Source organism: Ostrea edulis, chromosome 3, assembly GCF_947568905.1.
Source record: "Ostrea edulis chromosome 3, xbOstEdul1.1, whole genome shotgun sequence".
Lineage (NCBI taxonomy): Eukaryota > Metazoa > Mollusca > Bivalvia > Ostreida > Ostreidae > Ostrea > Ostrea edulis.
In genome coordinates, this window is record NC_079166.1 from 33040639 (window position 1) to 33058562 (window position 17924).

At 36.9% G+C, this 17924-nt stretch overlaps 1 protein-coding gene across 2 annotated transcripts in view; it reads right to left on the reverse strand.

Moving 5' to 3' along the window:
• Positions 1-1245: 1245 nt before the first annotated feature.
• Positions 1246-17924, reverse strand: part of LOC125675035 (mucin-17-like) — a 28617-nt gene continuing 11938 nt past the window's right edge. Inside the window, exons 4-15 of one of the 2 annotated variants that reach the window (XM_048912509.2) lie at positions 14086-14636; positions 13697-13992; positions 11692-11788; positions 11261-11515; positions 10687-10777; positions 9668-9772; positions 5853-7414; positions 5405-5522; positions 2545-5129; positions 2269-2298; positions 2014-2092; positions 1246-1426 (exon numbers count right to left, since the gene is read on the reverse strand). In XM_048912509.2, the coding sequence (XP_048768466.2) occupies positions 2015-2092; positions 2269-2298; positions 2545-5129; positions 5405-5522; positions 5853-7414; positions 9668-9772; positions 10687-10777; positions 11261-11515; positions 11692-11788; positions 13697-13992; positions 14086-14636 (5768 nt within the window). In that variant the 3' untranslated portion in view covers positions 1246-1426; position 2014. Of the gene's footprint in view, positions 1427-2013; positions 2093-2268; positions 2299-2544; positions 5130-5404; positions 5523-5852; positions 7415-9667; positions 9773-10686; positions 10778-11260; positions 11516-11691; positions 11789-13696; positions 14637-17924 lie in introns of both variants that reach the window. The other variant, XM_048912508.2, reaches the window with a different exon arrangement.

Genomic DNA, 17924 nt, shown 5'->3' on the forward strand with positions numbered 1-17924 from the left:
ATATATGGCAGTGGTGAAGATTTTCCAAGATCGAACACATTTTCACTACAGTGCTCCCTTGATATATTGCCAGCTTTTGTTCAAAATGAATTAGGGCAATAAAGCGGGGATGGCATTAAAATGAATTCACAATTATGGACAATCAGGTTTTTTTAAGGTCTTGATTTCATGGGCCAGGGCCCTTCCAATTGGGAAAAATAGCGACATTTGCTTGAAATTGGGAAAATTGTTTCGTACAAAGAAATAGGAAGAACCCAATTTAGAGTGCTTTAAGGTATAATTGGGCTCCTTCTGACTTTCAATTTGGTCAAAGCTTACCTCATTCAAAAAGGCAGAGGCCAACAAAATTAGGTTTACTTCAGAATTCTGAAGCAAAAATTGTAATCTGTGGGCCTGTGAAGAAGATTTATGAACGAGTTGGCTACCCTGCTTGATTTGTTTTCATTGTTTGGGAATTTCAAAGCAAAAATTGGGGAAAATACCTGCTTTTTAGCATTGGGAATGGGGTCTTATTTCGGCCCTCTAGAGACCTTTAAAAAATCCCTGACAATGCACTGAGCAGTCAAAAGAACTTCAATTCTGTAAATATATTTGGGCTCCATTCTGTATAAATATTTAAATAATCTTGAATTTAATTAAGCAATTATTAGTAATTAACGTGACCACCTGAATACCTTGTCCAGCCTGTCACATTTCACCCCACTGCTATCAAAGTACAGGTGTGATTACTGATGGGTGTTAGGTAATTGGCATTATTATTGAGGGTAAACCCTATGAAATTTAACCATTTGTTTATGAAAATCAAGTGGCATATGACATTATGTGGGCTGGCATTATAACGGGGGTATTAACATGGACAAAAATCCGTTCTTTAGGATTTCCAGGCAATATCGAGGGAGCACTGTATATGGCCATATTTGAACCAACTTGAAAGCCCTTCACCCAAGGATGCTTTTTGCAAGTTTGGTTGAAATTGGCATGTGGTTCTGGAGAAGAAGTCGAAATTGTGAAAAGTTTACAGACGACGGACAACAGGTGATCAGAAAAGCTCACATGAGCTTTTAGCTCTGGTGAGCTAAAAATGGTAATGATTGGCTTTGTTGTTTGCAAGAAGTTTAAAAAAAAACGTAAAATTGTTAACGGATGACCCACGGCGGCGGACGAAGACTGATAAGCAATAGGTCACCTGAGTTTACTCCAGTGACCTAAAAAACCTTTAATTAGTAACATTAATAATTCCATGTCTATCAGTGGTATAAATAATTTATTAGTAACAAAAACATCTCAACATCGTAACACATTGCACAGGCATAGAATAATTTATAGGGACATCATTTATAAATAAATCTGATGCAGGTAAGCAGTAGTTCCACATGGAGCCATCATGTTTCTATCTTTTACCAACACCGAGGAAGGGAACATTCACCTGAAAAATAACCTCATCAGTTTACATTGCAACCAATACTTTTACCATGTTTACAGACTTGCAGTCCTTATCAACATGCTACAAAAACTTTCCTTAAAATGTGACAGGTCTGAACTTTCCCTGTTTCGGTCAAGTCAGACCCATTTTCATAATTTTTCGGTTAAGTCTAAGTTTTAATTACTGGAAATTTGGATTATCTCCCTTTACAAAATTGGTTTATTTTTCATATTTACATTTTGTGTCTGTTAAAATTATATGACATTGTTAATAATACTTTTGAGAATTTCAAACAAATTATTAAACGTCACAAAGGTGGCAACACACGACAAACTGTTCTTCAGGCTTTTTATTCATTAGAGGAGGATAAGATATGGTGATTTTATTGATGAGAGGATTTTGGAAAGAAAGAAGCAAATTAATGGGTTATTGGGCAATAAAAAGACTTATTGCATTAATATAAATACTTTTACCATGTTTACAGACTTGCAGTCCTTATCAACATGCTACAAAAACTTTCCTTAAAATGTGACATTGTCCAAGAACATTTGTAATTTGAACTGTGATCTTCTTGAGGCTGCATAGTTTACCTTATATCTTGTGTATCTTATTGAGGAATTTCTCAAAGTCTACTTTACTTAGGTCAACAGCTTTTTTGTCATTTTGTGCCTGCAAAGAAATTTTAAAATCTCATTTTGACAAAATCAATAAACAGCAATTTTTTTCTATCACTCTTCTTTTATCATCACATTTACGATAACTGAATTTACTGTTAATCTTTTTTTTTTTTAATCAAAAGAAAAATTATACAAAATTAAAACATCTACATCCTAGAAAATAAATACCTTTTTGCCTTTTCTCTGCATCTTGCTTGGCTGAAATGGATAAGGAATATATAAGTAAAATGAGATAAAATGTGTGCTCCACAAAGTTAACAATCAGAATACAAGATTTGCACATCTTGTTTTACAATCATTCTGTGTAACACCTAACATTCATGACCCAATTCTTAAAACAAATGACTGTATGCTGGTTATTCTTGTCAAAATATCCATGTACAATAATCGTTTTATTTCGTTACAACAATAAAATCACGAACCGTATCTTTTTTCTGATCTCACCTCTCCTACAGTGACCTCCCTTAGTCTTTTCACTCTCTTCTTCCTTTCCACTGATTTGGGGGATGCCGATTCCTGGGGATTAGCCTTTGTGGGTGTGGTCATACTCCGCAACATGCGACTGGGACTCCCGATTAGCCGGGGACTCTGTCTGACTGTCTTGGCAGGTGTCTGCTTCCCCTTGGGTGTGCGTGGAGATCGCACAACTTTCACAATTTCTTTGGTGGTGTCGCATTCCCTCGACTCTACCGACGTAGCCTGGTGCTTTGCTTCCTGGGAAGCTGAAGAGAAAAAGTAGCAGCCTCCTCCATGCTTAAGAGAAGCTGTGATCCTTTTCTTTGGAGGGGTGGACGTGTTAATCAGCGACATGGGACTCTCCAAATCGGGGAGAGAATTACTGTTGTTACCATACACACTAGCTGACCTCCCAGAGATCCCTCTTACACAAGGTGAATCACTGTCCATAGTAGTGGGCCTTGTGGTAACTTTTTCTGAATTCCTGTCAAGCTGCATGCCGGAGTTACTGTCACAACTATCAGTATCACTGTTCACAGATGATGGTTGTTTTCTACATGCCGAGTCACCAACAGACGATAACTTAACAGGAGTTTGGTACTCAGATCTCTGTACATACTCTGAACACTTTGACCTGGGGGGGGCGTTTCTTGGAGGTTCCGGCGGTAAATCTGGCAACTCCCAGTCACCATCCACATCTACATCACAATCCGCCTCATTTTCTGCACTTCCTGTTGACAACTGGTCCAATATTGGCATTGCTACCCCAGCAGGGACCGTGATGTTTCTGCCTTTTTTGTAAATCTCTTGTTTCACGGAAACAATGTTTGAAAACTGGTCAAAACCATTTGATCTGAAGAGAGGTGACACAGTTTTTGTTTTTTTATTTACCCTTATTTTCTTTCTGGTGTTTCCTTCAACAATGTATATGGATCCTGAAGCATCGGGAATGAAATCACTCTTTTCTGAACTTTTAGACACGGTCTGTTTAACTTCCTCCTTTTTTTCTACCACATTCACCGGTGCATTAGCATGGTCCATCGCCATTTCCTGATTTCCTCGGTCTACGCTTGCCTTTCCTTTAGAGCACCCTGCACTCTTTGCCTTTCCCTTCACCTTTTTATTAACCAGTCCCCCTGGTTTTGCAGAGTTTTCAACATTATCATACGTCTTCTTCTTGTGTCCTCTGCCATACCCAGGTGTTCTGATCTCTACCGTTCCAGCATCTGGGCCAAAATCTAACGACCTGACGTGGAGCTTTTTCTCGGGATAATATCGACCAACTGGAATGGCGATAAGCTGACCCACACTTTCTTGTTTGTCCCTACCATCAGGCGTGGAGATCAACTGATCACCATCCATTGTCTGCAGAGGACTGGGGGTGATCATTGAGGCAGCCACGGATAAAATATCCGTCACTGGAGGTTGTAAGGGGACAGCACCCTGTAGTGCTGAATGTGTAGGTACAACATTATGCCCTGCTGAGTCTGTCTGAATGACAGTGGGTATTCCATTGTTGTCCAAGTACACGGTACTGTAGGTCACTGCTTGGTCCCCGTCACTCAGCACTTGTCCTTGATATGACACACTATTGGGTAGGAAGGTCATCCCACCCGTGTACAGGGTGGTGTCTCCCGAGGCAAAATTGCCGCTATCTGACAAAGTAGTTGGTGTTTTTTGAAACACTGTATCAGTCAATGCGTGTGGAGGGGGTGTAATTATTTGACTAGCATGAGGTACAACAAGACTGGAACTGTCAAGCGGATGACTACTAACGGTTGAGACACCAACACCTCCGTAGTTTAGATTTCCATGTGACGCACCGATTCCTGGGCTCTCGTAACGAGAGGGTGATGCCAGAAAGTCACGATTCGGTGAATACATAATTCTACTGTAGTCTGCTTTCTCAATATTCTCAACCATGGTCCCCTCGTTTTGTCCTACAGAAAATGTCTGCTTAGACCCCTGAGTGTTTTGTCTTTCAGGACTTGAAATTGGCTGCGTAGCTGATTGACAACTTTGGACAGTGGATAATTCTTTTGAATTGGGTTCAGTACCCTGTTCCACATTTGAAGGAGTTTGAAGACACTTTCTGGAGGAAGATTTGTTGTCTTTCAAAGCTGACACCGCAGTGAGTATAGTCTTTGGAGTCAGTCCTACCTCATCAGAAACGCCACATTCCTGCTGAACAGAGTCTGGAGATACGTCATTCTCTAAGCTTTTGACCTGTACTGTAGTCGACATGAAGTTATTCATTGTGGGCATGGACAGAGTATTCCCTTCAGGGTTATCAATGACCTCTGACACCGGTTCAGGGTTATCAATGACCTCTGACACGGGTTCTGTATTGTTTTCCCACTGATTCACAACTGGTGACTGAATTTTTTGAGATGAAGAAAGGGGAGATAATTCAGATGGTGTATTGCCTTTTTCGAAGCTTTCCTCATTCCTTCTTTGGACTTTTCTCCTTGGATTTCTACGTTTTTCAGCTGACGAAATCACTTTTGCACTTCTCTTTCTTTTGGGTTTTTCCTTCTTTTCAGGAGTTACCAGTTTAAGAAGTGCCTTTAGATCTGAAAGAAAGAACTTAGTTGTACATTCAGTTGATACATAAGAAATCAAAAGAAACAAGCACATGAATCACCAACAGTCCTTTTTAACATGATTTGCTGTCACAACTTTAATATAAGGAAAATAAATAATATTCAATTTCAATAAAACTGTATTTTTTAAAATGCTATCATATTACATGTAAGTGTCAATGAATTGACACATTCTATAAAAGCATAACTGCATTTATATTTCACAATTAATATTAATGAAAATCAGTCATTTCTAGAAACATCACCTGGTGACCACTGAGGCATCTTCTTTGGAGAGGTTAAGCTAGTTTCACTTTCCTTTTTGCCTTGTTTCTTCTTTTTCTTATTACTGCTTTTTTTCCCACTGCTTTCTTGATCCCCACTCTGAAAGCAAAAGTTTAGACTGATAGAAACTGGTATTCTAATAAAGAATATTTGTGAGTACTCAAGGACTGAAAGAGTTTTCTTCAGTAATAGTACGTAGCATGCATAGCTGAACTTCCTATATGGAACAGACAGTTGTGGCCCTCATGATTATTGCTGCTCTCCAAGGTACACATGAACTTGATTGTGTGTGAAAAAAGAAGCTCAGCCAGGTTTTAAACTACATATAGCATAAAACTCGCATTGTACCGAAATTACTTCTTCCTACAGTATCATACCCAATATTCTGAATAAATTTTCATAAAACATTTCACGTAATACCGAACTAACCTTTTCAATGCTGGAATTTCCATTTCCCAGGCTCTTCTCAAGTGTTGACACAAAGTCCATCATCTCGGAGAGTAGTCCGCTGTTGGCACCACTGTGACAGGTGTGGGGGCTATCCCTAGCCTCCGACCTCTCTGTCACGGGAGTGCTACATTCCTCCCCAGTAACACCTCCTATAAATGATCGGTACGACACCTGTTGACAAGCAGAGTCCGTGACTGCAGGCAGAATTCTGTCTGATGGCCGAGAAGTCTGCTCTGGAGATTTCAATACACTTTTAATAGAAATCACCGGAAATCCGTGAGTCTCTGTTACCGAGGTTTCGAAAGTTTCCACAAGATTCGGGTCACTTTGATTCTTTGTTGATTTAGAGACTAGTCTTTCCCGTGTCCTGTCCTTCCTCGATGAGAATTTTATTTTTCTCTCAAATTTTCCAGATTTTGAATGATTGGGTCTCTCACAAGTATTTTTGTTTACATTGCACTGTTCTGAATCTGTTTGCTTCACTGATGACAAACATTTAATGGGAGAATTCACTACACTGGTCTTTTGGAAATCAGTCTGAATATCCGAGGTTTGCACACTAGAATGAGGGGAATTTACTGGAAGAGTTGACAACTGTTCAGAATGTGAATGAGGCGATGATAACATTTTGCTCCTGTCACTCACAGGAGATGGTGAATGTATGATACACTCCTGAGACTGTTTTGGTAAATGGTGGAACACTGCTGGTTCAACATTTTGTATTGGTGATTTCAGTTTATTTGTATTCTGAGTAGTGGAACTTGGCATTGAATTTTTCTTTGGCCGAGTATCACAAGAAACGTTCACCTTGTCCGTCAATTTCGTGAATGGTTGTTGGAGAGGACTAGAAAGCACATCTGGACTTTTGAACTGTGGAGAATGACAGGGCACTTGTACAATATTTACACTTGGTGATCCAATTTGACTGAATTCTTTTTGAATTGAAGGAGAGCTTGTCGAATCAGCGCGACTTATAATAGGCCTGGTACAAGTCCCTTCAGTGGCCACAGTAGTACAGCTTTTTAGGTTATTACAGCCTGAACTGCCTGATGAATTACTGACCAAACGACACACAGATTGATGATGACTACCTCCAATATCTTGACCAGAAGCAGACGGTATAGAATTTTCGAGTGGAAGCATGGGAGCTTTTGGACTTTTGTCTTCTGCAACAACATTTTCACCTGTTTTGATCTGTTCACTTTGCTGATCATGTAATGGAACATCCGATTCTGCATTTGCAAGAATAGATGGTTTATCTGTCACCTGAAAAGACTCAAAAATGTTTCTGGACCCGGGCTGATTCTGAGCCCTTGACTCTACTGATGCGGGGCGGGTAGTGGTGGACTGGTTAGGGTGAGCGGGATTCCATTCCATGAGTGAAGAGTTTACAGCTGAGTCTGACTTCTGGGCCTCTGCTGTCTGGCTGTCCTGTTGGTAGGAGCTGTTTTGTGAGGGACCTGGAAGGGGGGATTGTAGTATTTCCATAATAAGATTCTCCTCACTTGAAGTGCGACTGGGCTCTGGACAGTCTATAGGCTCTGAAATATCAAGTTGTGAACATCATACATTTTGCCTATCAATTCAAACATTGATATGGATGAAACTGTCACAAGAATACAGTGGTGATGTACTGAAAAATTACGATGTAAGTATTTACTATTTTTCAGCGGGAATCATATCTCAAATTCTCTATTCAAATAACAAATTCTCTATTCATGATCATACATGACAGAAGCACTAATTCATTGATTACTAGTAATTTGGAATCATTAGATTTTGTGGGGTCAGTTTTTGTGGGCAACACATGCCACACAATTACACATTCGTCATGCATCTGTGTTTCTGTGTCATCTGATGTCTACCAAAATCTACTAGTAGAACCCCTTTTTGATTCCTTAAAATTGGTTGTTTTTTTAATAAATGTAATCAAATTCACATTTGTTTCTTCCCATTTCTTTCTTGATTGACGGATGTCATCCCTGAATTTTGGGAGTTTAATGTACAAAGAAAACCTATCAAACCCAAAAGAGGGTTTTGACAGGCAATTTTTATTAGACTAGTGTGTTGTGATATCGAGCGTGAATGTCAATACCCAATCAGTGTGTAATTATTGTAGATGTTTAAATATTTATGTACAGATTCATCTGATCACAATCTAACAATCAGTACACCTCTGCAAGCATATCAATTGTAAAACTTTCCCTTCTCCTTATAATCGTAGTTTTTGGCAACATCCAAAAGTTGACATTCATTTGTATAGGATGCAGAAATAAACAACGATTGTATATTATGGCTCTTTATAACTACATGGCACCTATTTTTATTTAATATAAGCAAACAGGTATCAAAATGAAACTAAAAAACAAGAGTGAGTGAATCCAAAACTACAAACACTTATATATGACATGTATACATAACTTATAAACTCAATACAGGCCAAGTGAGTTACAGTATCAAAAATTCAGTGCTTAAAATTGGACAATTCAAAAGTGAAAATGGCATGTTCTAAGAAAAGGAAAGTTGATAAAAGTAAATATATTTAAACAAAAATGTTAGGTAAACTGTTCAAATTGACCTTTTGTATGTGATAAATTTTATTTCCATTTAATGATGTGACTTGTGAAAATGACTGTCACTAAACACAGTTGATTGAAATACAAAATTCCTTACTGCATTACATATTCTTAATATAGATTTTGTAGAAGCTAGTTTAATCAAAAAAGATTACAACCCTTTACAGATTTTTATCAAAAATTTCCTAATAGATGAATTGGTTTTAAATGAATGTTAAAATACACTGTGTTTGCTTCTTTCGCTATAGTAACACTTTATATAGAAATCAACATGCAAGGGTTATCTAAGAATTATAAAGTATCTACAAAACTACACCCTCAAGACTTGTATAAACAAGAATAATCCATGAAAATCAATATATGCACTCAGAGGTGCATGAGCTGAGTTGCATGGGATACATTGTAAAGTCAGGAATGATGTGGCATATTTATAATTTGTAAAGAACTATTTCAGTTTTAAACTTTTTGAGTTACTGTCCAGAAACCATATTTGTCTGAAGTTTTCAATCTATTTTCGGTCACTGTGACCTTGACCTTTTTTCTCCAAAATCAATAGGGGCTTTGGTTTGCTGGTATCCAACAATATATCCAAGTTTCATTTGATTCAATTAAATTTTTTCGAGTTATCCTCCTGAAACCAATTTTTTTTTGGAATCTTAAATCTATTTTCGGTCACTGTGACCTTGACCTATTTTCTCCAAAATCAATAGGGATCTTCCTTACCTGGTACATAACAATATCTTTAAGTATCATTTGATTCGGATCTAAACTTACTGAGTTATCATCCGGAAACCAAATTTTTCTGGAATTTTCATTCTATTTTCAGTAACTGTGACCTTGACCTTTGACCATTTCCCCCCAAAATTAATAGGGGTCTTCCTTACCTGGTACCCAACAATATATCAAAGTTTCATTTGATTAGATTGTAAACTTTTCGAGTTATCATCTGGAAACCAATTGTTGACGCCCACCCGCCCGCATCACCAAACCAATAGCCGAGTTCAACTTCGTTGCAACTCGGCTTAAAAATGGCCTCAACGAATTAACACCCATTTCCACAGGAAACCAAATAAAGCATAAACTCTGATCGTAATAAATTTTAAGCGTACGGTAGTATACAAGTAGTAAATATACAGCATCTTTCTATAAAATAAATTTACAAATAAGTTTAGCAACTTTTCAATAATATTAATTATGTTTACTCATGTTAATTTTTACCAGTAAAAGATGGCAGACTGGTGTTGGTTATGGAGGCCTCCTTTCCCATTTCCAGTTTAATTCCACTGAAATCTGTCTTCTGGTTTTCTGTGGCAGAATGAGGTTCTACAACAGAGGTTGAATGAAAACACTGATACTAAAGAATCACTCGGACAATAATCAAGTCTTACAGAACTCAGATTACAGCTGTCCAAACAGGGCTAACACCATCGACTGGAACCAACCAAAACCTGAGCACATTAGTAAAATGTCACGTTCTTCACTAGACTCATGATTTGAACATAAAGTGAAACCAAGAGTCCAGAGCTGGAAGTGCAGAAATAAACTTGCTACACTCTGCCTTACCACTAGCTTATCTTATACAACGTGACTGTCTGTTTACCATGACTAATCTGTAACAATGTATTTTTTGTATGTAGTAAAATATGTATGCATGGTATATTTTGATTTTATAAATACAATCAGATGAAATTGCATTCAAATAGAAAATAAATCTTGCTGTGCCTGACTGGACAGTAATGACAGCTGTCGTACTAATACTGTATAACGTGTGCTTCAAAGAGCGGACAAGTTTGACCTGTGATCCTAAGTTTGACCCTTGCTCCCAATATATCAACTTATGACCTTCACCCTGACTTTAAATAAAGCTTTCACCTGCACAAAATGTGAGGTATCTGACTTCCATTGCTCAAAAGTTAAGAGCAAGATTTAAGTAGTGGACAACCATGCTGACCAATTCATCTCAATAACATAAACACACTGCACTTTATTTACTGTAAACCAACTTTTATTGATGACAACTTTATCTTGCAATTTACCAGTGATGAAATGGTTTATGGCAACTAATTTTTGCGACCAAAATAATCCTAAACAAATATGAGACAGTAATGGACTGGTTTGCTGGGAGAAGTATTTGCTATGACCCGCAAAATTTCTTGCATGCGAATACAAGTTGGTTTGCAGTACTGGTATCTAGTAAAGGAAAAATATGTGAACAAACTATCTAAATGACGGAGTACCGTGAAAAAGGTGAAATAAGGACTCGAAGCTGGGGTCTTTGCTAGTGATTTCTATGATTCCCCCAATCTGAGCCTCAGTCATCTGTGTCTCCTACAAACACAAAATATGTGTAATTAAATCCAACTCTGAGCATAACAACCTAAAAATAGGTTTTAGCTTTGACCCTTTCCTTCAAATCATGTTCAAAATTGTGTTAGATATGTTTACATACATTGAATGTAGTTGCACAACTTTTGTTTTTATCCTAACATTGTTTATATGCATACATATAATCATAAAACAATAAACAAGTAGAATAGTGTGTTTTATAGCTGTTCACTGAAACTACTCCAGCTTGAACCGACCGCCACAAGTGTTATATACACTGTAGAACTTTGTACCACTGAGGAACATGCATTACCTTCAGTGACATTGTATATACCAAATGACCTTCACACAGGGGAACACATGCTCAAAATCAAAGCCCTATCTTCCTCAGCTTTGAAGTTTTAGTGTGTAACAGACTGACAGACAGACGGTAAAGTATTCCTAAGTGTTACTGTACTTTGCAGGCACCAAAAAACATCCTCTTACATTCAAATTCAGGATATCATCTAAAAATGCAGTTAGTCCCTGTGAGTCCAGACTTTGATTGCAATTTGACTCAGCCTCCTCATGAATGGAAGTTATTTCCAGTTTGTCTGATTTATCACTGGTTACGCCCTTGGTTGTTTTTCCAGACTTCTTTCGACTGCGTTTTTCGTCCGTTCTTTGACTGAGAGTTCTATTTATGTTTTCTGCTAGCCGCTCATGCAGAGAGGGATTATTGAGGAATTCAGTCATAAACAGCTGGAAACAAAATGGTAATTTCATATAAATATAATGAGACTTTTGGGAAAGAAAAGATTTTTTTCCCTTATAATTGGATGCTTTATGCAGTTACCAATCAAAATAAAGTACAACAGGTGATGGTGTACAACAGGTGATGGTGTACACAGTGATCAATTAACTAAACTGGTTCCTACTGTTATGTTTTCCATCAGGAGGGAATTTTCATCCGTGTTTTTGTTGCTGTTATTCAAATTTCCCCCTTTCCTTGGGTTTTTCTTCTGGTTTGGTTGTCTACAACGAAAGCATATAAATAATTTTTTTTGGGGGGGGCAATGATTTCGCAATTCTGCTTACTAGGGTAAGTTCATTTTGGTTGTATGTGTATTTGTGAAATACAATCCCTTCAAGCATGGCCATATTCAGTTAACATGACAAATATGACATGGACCTTGATGATTGACTTTTAACCTTTAGCATGTTTAGCATTCTTATCAAGAATATATATATATACATATATATATATATTATACATATATCCTAATTACTTTCAATGGTTGACAATTACTGTAGGAGTTAGAAACCCAATATGCACAAAAAGTTTCTTGCTAGTCTAACTTTATTTGCAAGTATATCTGAAGACAAAAAACATGTCAAAGATACATGTATTCAATTTCAACCAGTTTTAAATTCATCAAAACGAGTCAAACAAGAGGCCCATGGGCCACATTGCTCACCTGAGTCCTTTTCTTTTGATTTTTTATAGATATATAAAACATGATTGTTTTACAATGTACCATCGAGAATTTTTCACTCATATCAAGACGACACCAGCTGTAGGTGAAGTACCACAAATTTAGACCTAGATGCTTAGTGCTCAGGGCCGTAGTAGTGTGGGTCCTTTATCGTGCCAACGCCTGCCACAACATGACCTCCATTTTTAAGATCATGTCCGAAAGATCCGTGATTCTCACTTCTAAATGACGAAAATTGGGGGAAAATACCTGCTTCTTACAGGGTTTGAAATTACCTCATGTACGCAAGTCCGACATCAGTAAAAATCATTCCAGACTAGTAAACTCTCAATGGCTCTAGTCCATACGGACGAGTGAAAATCTGGACATCAATATTGAATTGGTTAAGATTTCAGCAAATTTGTTTGAGTTTCCTGAACTGATGATCAATCATCTGCTTGGTTAAGTGTTTGCATGAAGCGACATGCTGATCTTCCAAACACATGGACGTTTATAAAAGGGGTTATTACAGGCGTAACTCAGAGTTTCCTGTATGCTTATGAAGATCGTGAAAGCACGATAAAGTATGGTTGTCTTTTTCTAAGATAGGTGTTAGAAACTGAATTGTTTGCAACTGTGAAGTGTTTGGTTTGATTAAATACTATTGAATAAAATGAATTTTTTATTATGGGATCATTTTATGTGATATACTGGACAGACTAGTGAAATGCTTTGCAGACTAGTGAACATCAATAATCACTATTCCCTACATTTGAAATTGGGACAAACATATATGTAATTGGGAAAAAATAGCTAATTTTTGTGAGGGGAAACAGCTGAATATTGGTGGCATTTTGGCCCCAAAAAAATCACTGAGCATGTAAAACTTTGATCACCTATTGTGGCCCCACCCTACCCCTGGGGACCATGATTTGCACAAACTTGTATCTACTCTATGTCAGGAAGCTTTCATGTAAATTGCAACTTTTCAGGTCAATTGATTCTTGAGAAGATTTTGAACGATTTTTCCTATACATTTGCATCTTAAACTTTGTCCCCCTGCTGTGACCCCACCCTACCCCTGGGGACCATGATTTGAACAAACTTCAATCTACTCTATGTCAGAAAGAATTCATGTAGGTTTTAACTTTTCTGGCACTGTGGTTCTTGAGAACAGTATTTTTAAATGACGCCACTCTCATTTTGCTTTTTCTTGTTTATCTCCCATTTCAAGGGGGATTGCCCCTCAATTATTCTATTTTGAATCCCTTTAATTCATGAATGATTTGTGCCAAGTTTGATTGAAATTAGCCCAGTGGTTCTAGAGAAGATGAAAAGTGACAGACCGACAGACAAGACAATGGACAGAGAGCAAAGAAAGCTCACTTCAGCTTTCAGCTCAGGTGAGCTAAAAATATGGATTTACCCCCAGCATACCTAGATGTATAAGCTCTGAAGCTTTACTCACCTTTTCCTACGTGGGGTCCTTCCTGTGCTCATCTGTGACACTTCATCCGTCTGTTCCAAAGGTATATGAGGTGGACTATGAATTGTCTCAGACAAGTTCAGAGCCTTCAAGAATGGTGTCATCCTCTCCAGACTTTTTGGCTGTTGAGATTCTGACGAGTCCTGGCTATTCTCCCCAGATGATGTTTGAGGAACAATTCCATGGTCTACTTGATCTTTCATTCCTTGGTGAGGGGATGTTGAGGTCTGTTGTAAACTGTCTACAACAGGTAATCCTTCTAGAACACCACCTAAAACCTGAACATTGTTTTTATGGTCATTATCACATCTGAATGGCTTCAGACTTACAATACTTTGGTCATTATCATATCTGATTGGCTTAGGACTTACAATACTTTGGTCATTTGAGTGTGTCTTTTGTACATCAGTCGTAACACATTTGCTGTTCCCAATGTCCTGGGAGTTTCCTTTCTGTGTCTGCAATCTAATCTCAGAACTGGATGCCACACTGGACAATACAGTGTTTGACTGCACTGCAACACCTGGTGGAACATTGTCAAAGACGTGGCTACATTCACTTGGAAAATTATCCCTGTCATCTGCACCAACACCTCTCTCTTCTAACACATGTTCCTGATCTTTCATTTCCAAACTTCCATGAAGTGGTCCTTTAACACCTCTAGACTGTGCTGCTCCAAAATGACTCAGAGTGCTTCTTCCCTCCACATTCTGTGGGTGCTTTTTGGTGATTGTTTCGTCCACTGTTGTGCGTTTGGTCCTGTTGCCCTGAAGTCCCTGTAGTTTTACAGCTGATGTTGACAACAGATCCGACACTGAGCTGGACTTCTGTAGTGACGACTGTCTGATGTGGGAGGAGACTGAAGGCGGTGCTGAATGTAAGATGAACTCAGTCTCCCTGTCATCTGTATCTCTGTATCTCCCTGCAAGTACAAATAAGTAATCAAATTACAGGTAAGTTCAGATTTATACTGGACAAACCTCTTATACATCAGGCTTTAACAACACCAACAAATTATGTTTTGTTAAATTTCACCTCAGAATTATCTCCATATCCATCAGTAAAATTTTTCTAATCAGATAATTAAATGATGAAAATCTAAATTTTTTGGCGACTTCTCCATGCATAAATTTAACCAAAGTCCATATTATAGTTTCCCAAATAAAAGCATTGATTTTTCCAATTTTGACAAACACAGAATTATGAGATACAGTAAACACACATTTCAAAAATATAAAAATTTCAAACTTAATCACTATGTTGTCATTTTTCCTACTGAATTATTGAATGTACAGTCAACTTTTCATATAACACATGAGTAATTGGTAGTCGGATGTTTCGGCCCAAAGACACTTCGGCCCAAAAGTTGGACACTTCGGCCCAGACGTTTCGGCCCAAAACATTGGACACTTCGGCCCAAATTTTCGAGACACTTCGGCCGAAAGACATTTCGGTCCAAGACACTTCGGCCCTCATTTTTTTGGTATGAGACACTTCAGCCCATATTTTTCATTTTGCTAACATCACCCATTATTATCACACATTATAGTAAATTGACACTTCGGCCCAGTGACATTTCGGCCCAAATGTTAAATAATGACACTCATGGGTCAATTCCTTTGGATTTTATATAATTTGTTTTGAATTCTTCATTATATTGGTTACAGTTCCAAATTTTACAAAGAATAGTTCTCACAAATTCATATCTATATGAACTTAAGATTAAAGAATCCCCAACACGATGTTTCTGCAATAATGAAATTGAATCAATTGAACATCTATTTGCTGAGTGTTATTTAGTAAAGGAGATTTGGAATGATATTGAAGAGTGGCTTTTATACAAGTTTAGAATATCTTTATCTTTTGACAGAACAACAATATTATTGGTATATATGAAGAAATAATGTAGCAAGTTAAACCATTAATGATACAATATCCACTAATGATATAAAGTTGCAATATAGTGGTCAGGATCCTAACAACTAATGACATAATGTTATCATAAAATACTAGAAAATATATATATATTTTAAAATGAATAAATCCATAAGGGAACAAAGGAACGAAATGAAGGAAAAAAATTTATAAGGCCAAAAATAAAAATTGATTTGTTTGATGAACTCCGACCGACCCGTGAAAATCGCCCCTACCCAATCATTTTTTTCAGTACTTTTAATTTTTTTTAAAATTTGGTTTCCAGGGAAATAGACATTGTTTCATTTTAAAGGTTTATATTCTCTAAGAAACTTTTTTGATGAATGTTTTATAGCAATAATTATTAAATCTGTCTTGTCCAATGTTTAATGAAAACATCAATAAATTTCTAAGTCTGTGTTTTTATGACAATAATCAATTTTTTCGATACTGCAAAAAAAAATAATAAAAGAAAATACCTACCTACCTAACCACCTTGAAAAATGTGGGTCGGAGTACATCAAACAAAAATATTTTTAATGATGGCCTAAATTAAAAAGCTATAATCCAAGAGAATTTTGAAAATTAATCAATGGTAATCAGAAGACAAAGTGTAGGAATAAATAGATATAAATACTCTTTTTAAATACTTTAGAGATCTGAATGAAGTCGATTATGGTGGAGGGGAGTTCCCGCATGTTGATGTAAAAGAACGTGAACATGTTGATGATATCATAAATGCAAAAATTACTGACGACGAAGTCAAGAAAGCTATTGAAAATTGATAAACTTAAACTAGTAAGTTCATATGTGAAAAAGTACTTTTTTTAATGTACACATGATACACCTTTTTTAAAACCTCTAAAAAGGCGGATTTTGGTGGTGGATTTTATTTATATGATTTATTATTCGAACACAAATCATGCAAAACTTCAATTTATTATTCGGGAACAAATAATACAAAACTTCAATATCTGACAACCGAGCCCCTGTGATTACGAAAACCTTAAATTGGGAGCATGTGTGTGAGTGAGGGGGGGGGGGGGGGGGGGGGGGGGGTAGTAGTCTGAAACTGTCTCCATTCCCCCTTCCGACTTCAATTTCTTAAATCGTGCAGTGGGTAGGTCGCTACAACCTACAAGGCTAAATCCTTAACTTTCAAGTTTTCAAATTACACCCTCTCCGATTCTACGTGCTTGTAATCAATATTTAAAGATGTAAACCCTCGGTATCAAATGCAACTATTTGATGAAAAAAAGACTAATATCAATATAAACAGAAATGACTTAACGATTATTTGCTTTTATTCATATACGCTATCGATTATTAAAATCTTTAATTAATCTTTAGATGCATTAGATAATGAAAGCAACAGAGAGAGAGAGAGAGAGAGAGAGAGAGAGAGCATTGGTAATCATTGATTATAATATTCAGGAATGTATGCAGATACGGGAAGTTTAATACGTTCAATATAAATCTTGAAAGTACAATTTCTTTCTGATTAATTATCCATCCCCTTTCATTCTGATATTGTTTTTATTTCCCATTTTGTTTTCTTTACACGTTAAATTTTTCGGCAGGTCCGGGTTAGGACTAATGAATGAGTCCCCCCCCTTCTAAAACGATTTTACATGTACGTGCTTAGCTGTCTATCTCCCTCTCAGTCAAAAATAAAATAAATACATGCTATATATACTGTAACATTGGATTTACTGGATAATTCTTCGATTTCACCTTCATAATACATGTTAACGCAAGCGAACTATCTAGGCTTTTTTTTTTCCATCTTCGCTAGCCGAGATTATTCGTTCACGAAGGCACAGTTGACTCAAAACCCATTGCTAGCAGAGATTAGATGAATTTTACCCCCGTATTATGTTTATAACTGACCAAAACCTAGTACGTTTGTTTTACAACTTTCATTCAGAAGACGCGCAAGTTATTAAGTTACTGAATAAACGAGAAAACGTCTGCATTTTTATTTCAATGGCTGTCAACTCTATATTTTGTGATATTTCAAGACCACAAGTACTCAATTCAATTTATTGGATCTCATCACCATTATGCAATGGTATACAAAAATATAAAGACAAAAAGTTGTTATATATACATTTAGTAAATAATGCATGCGTGTAATAAAGTATTTATCAAGTTAGAAAAAATAAATAAAAAAATAAAAACCGTGTTATTATTAATGTGAAGTATGGGCATTCTAGGTAGGGGAGCACATTTTATTTTATTATTTTCTTAATGAAAGTACGGAGTTTTCTAAAAGTTTGTTTAAAAGGAAAGCTAT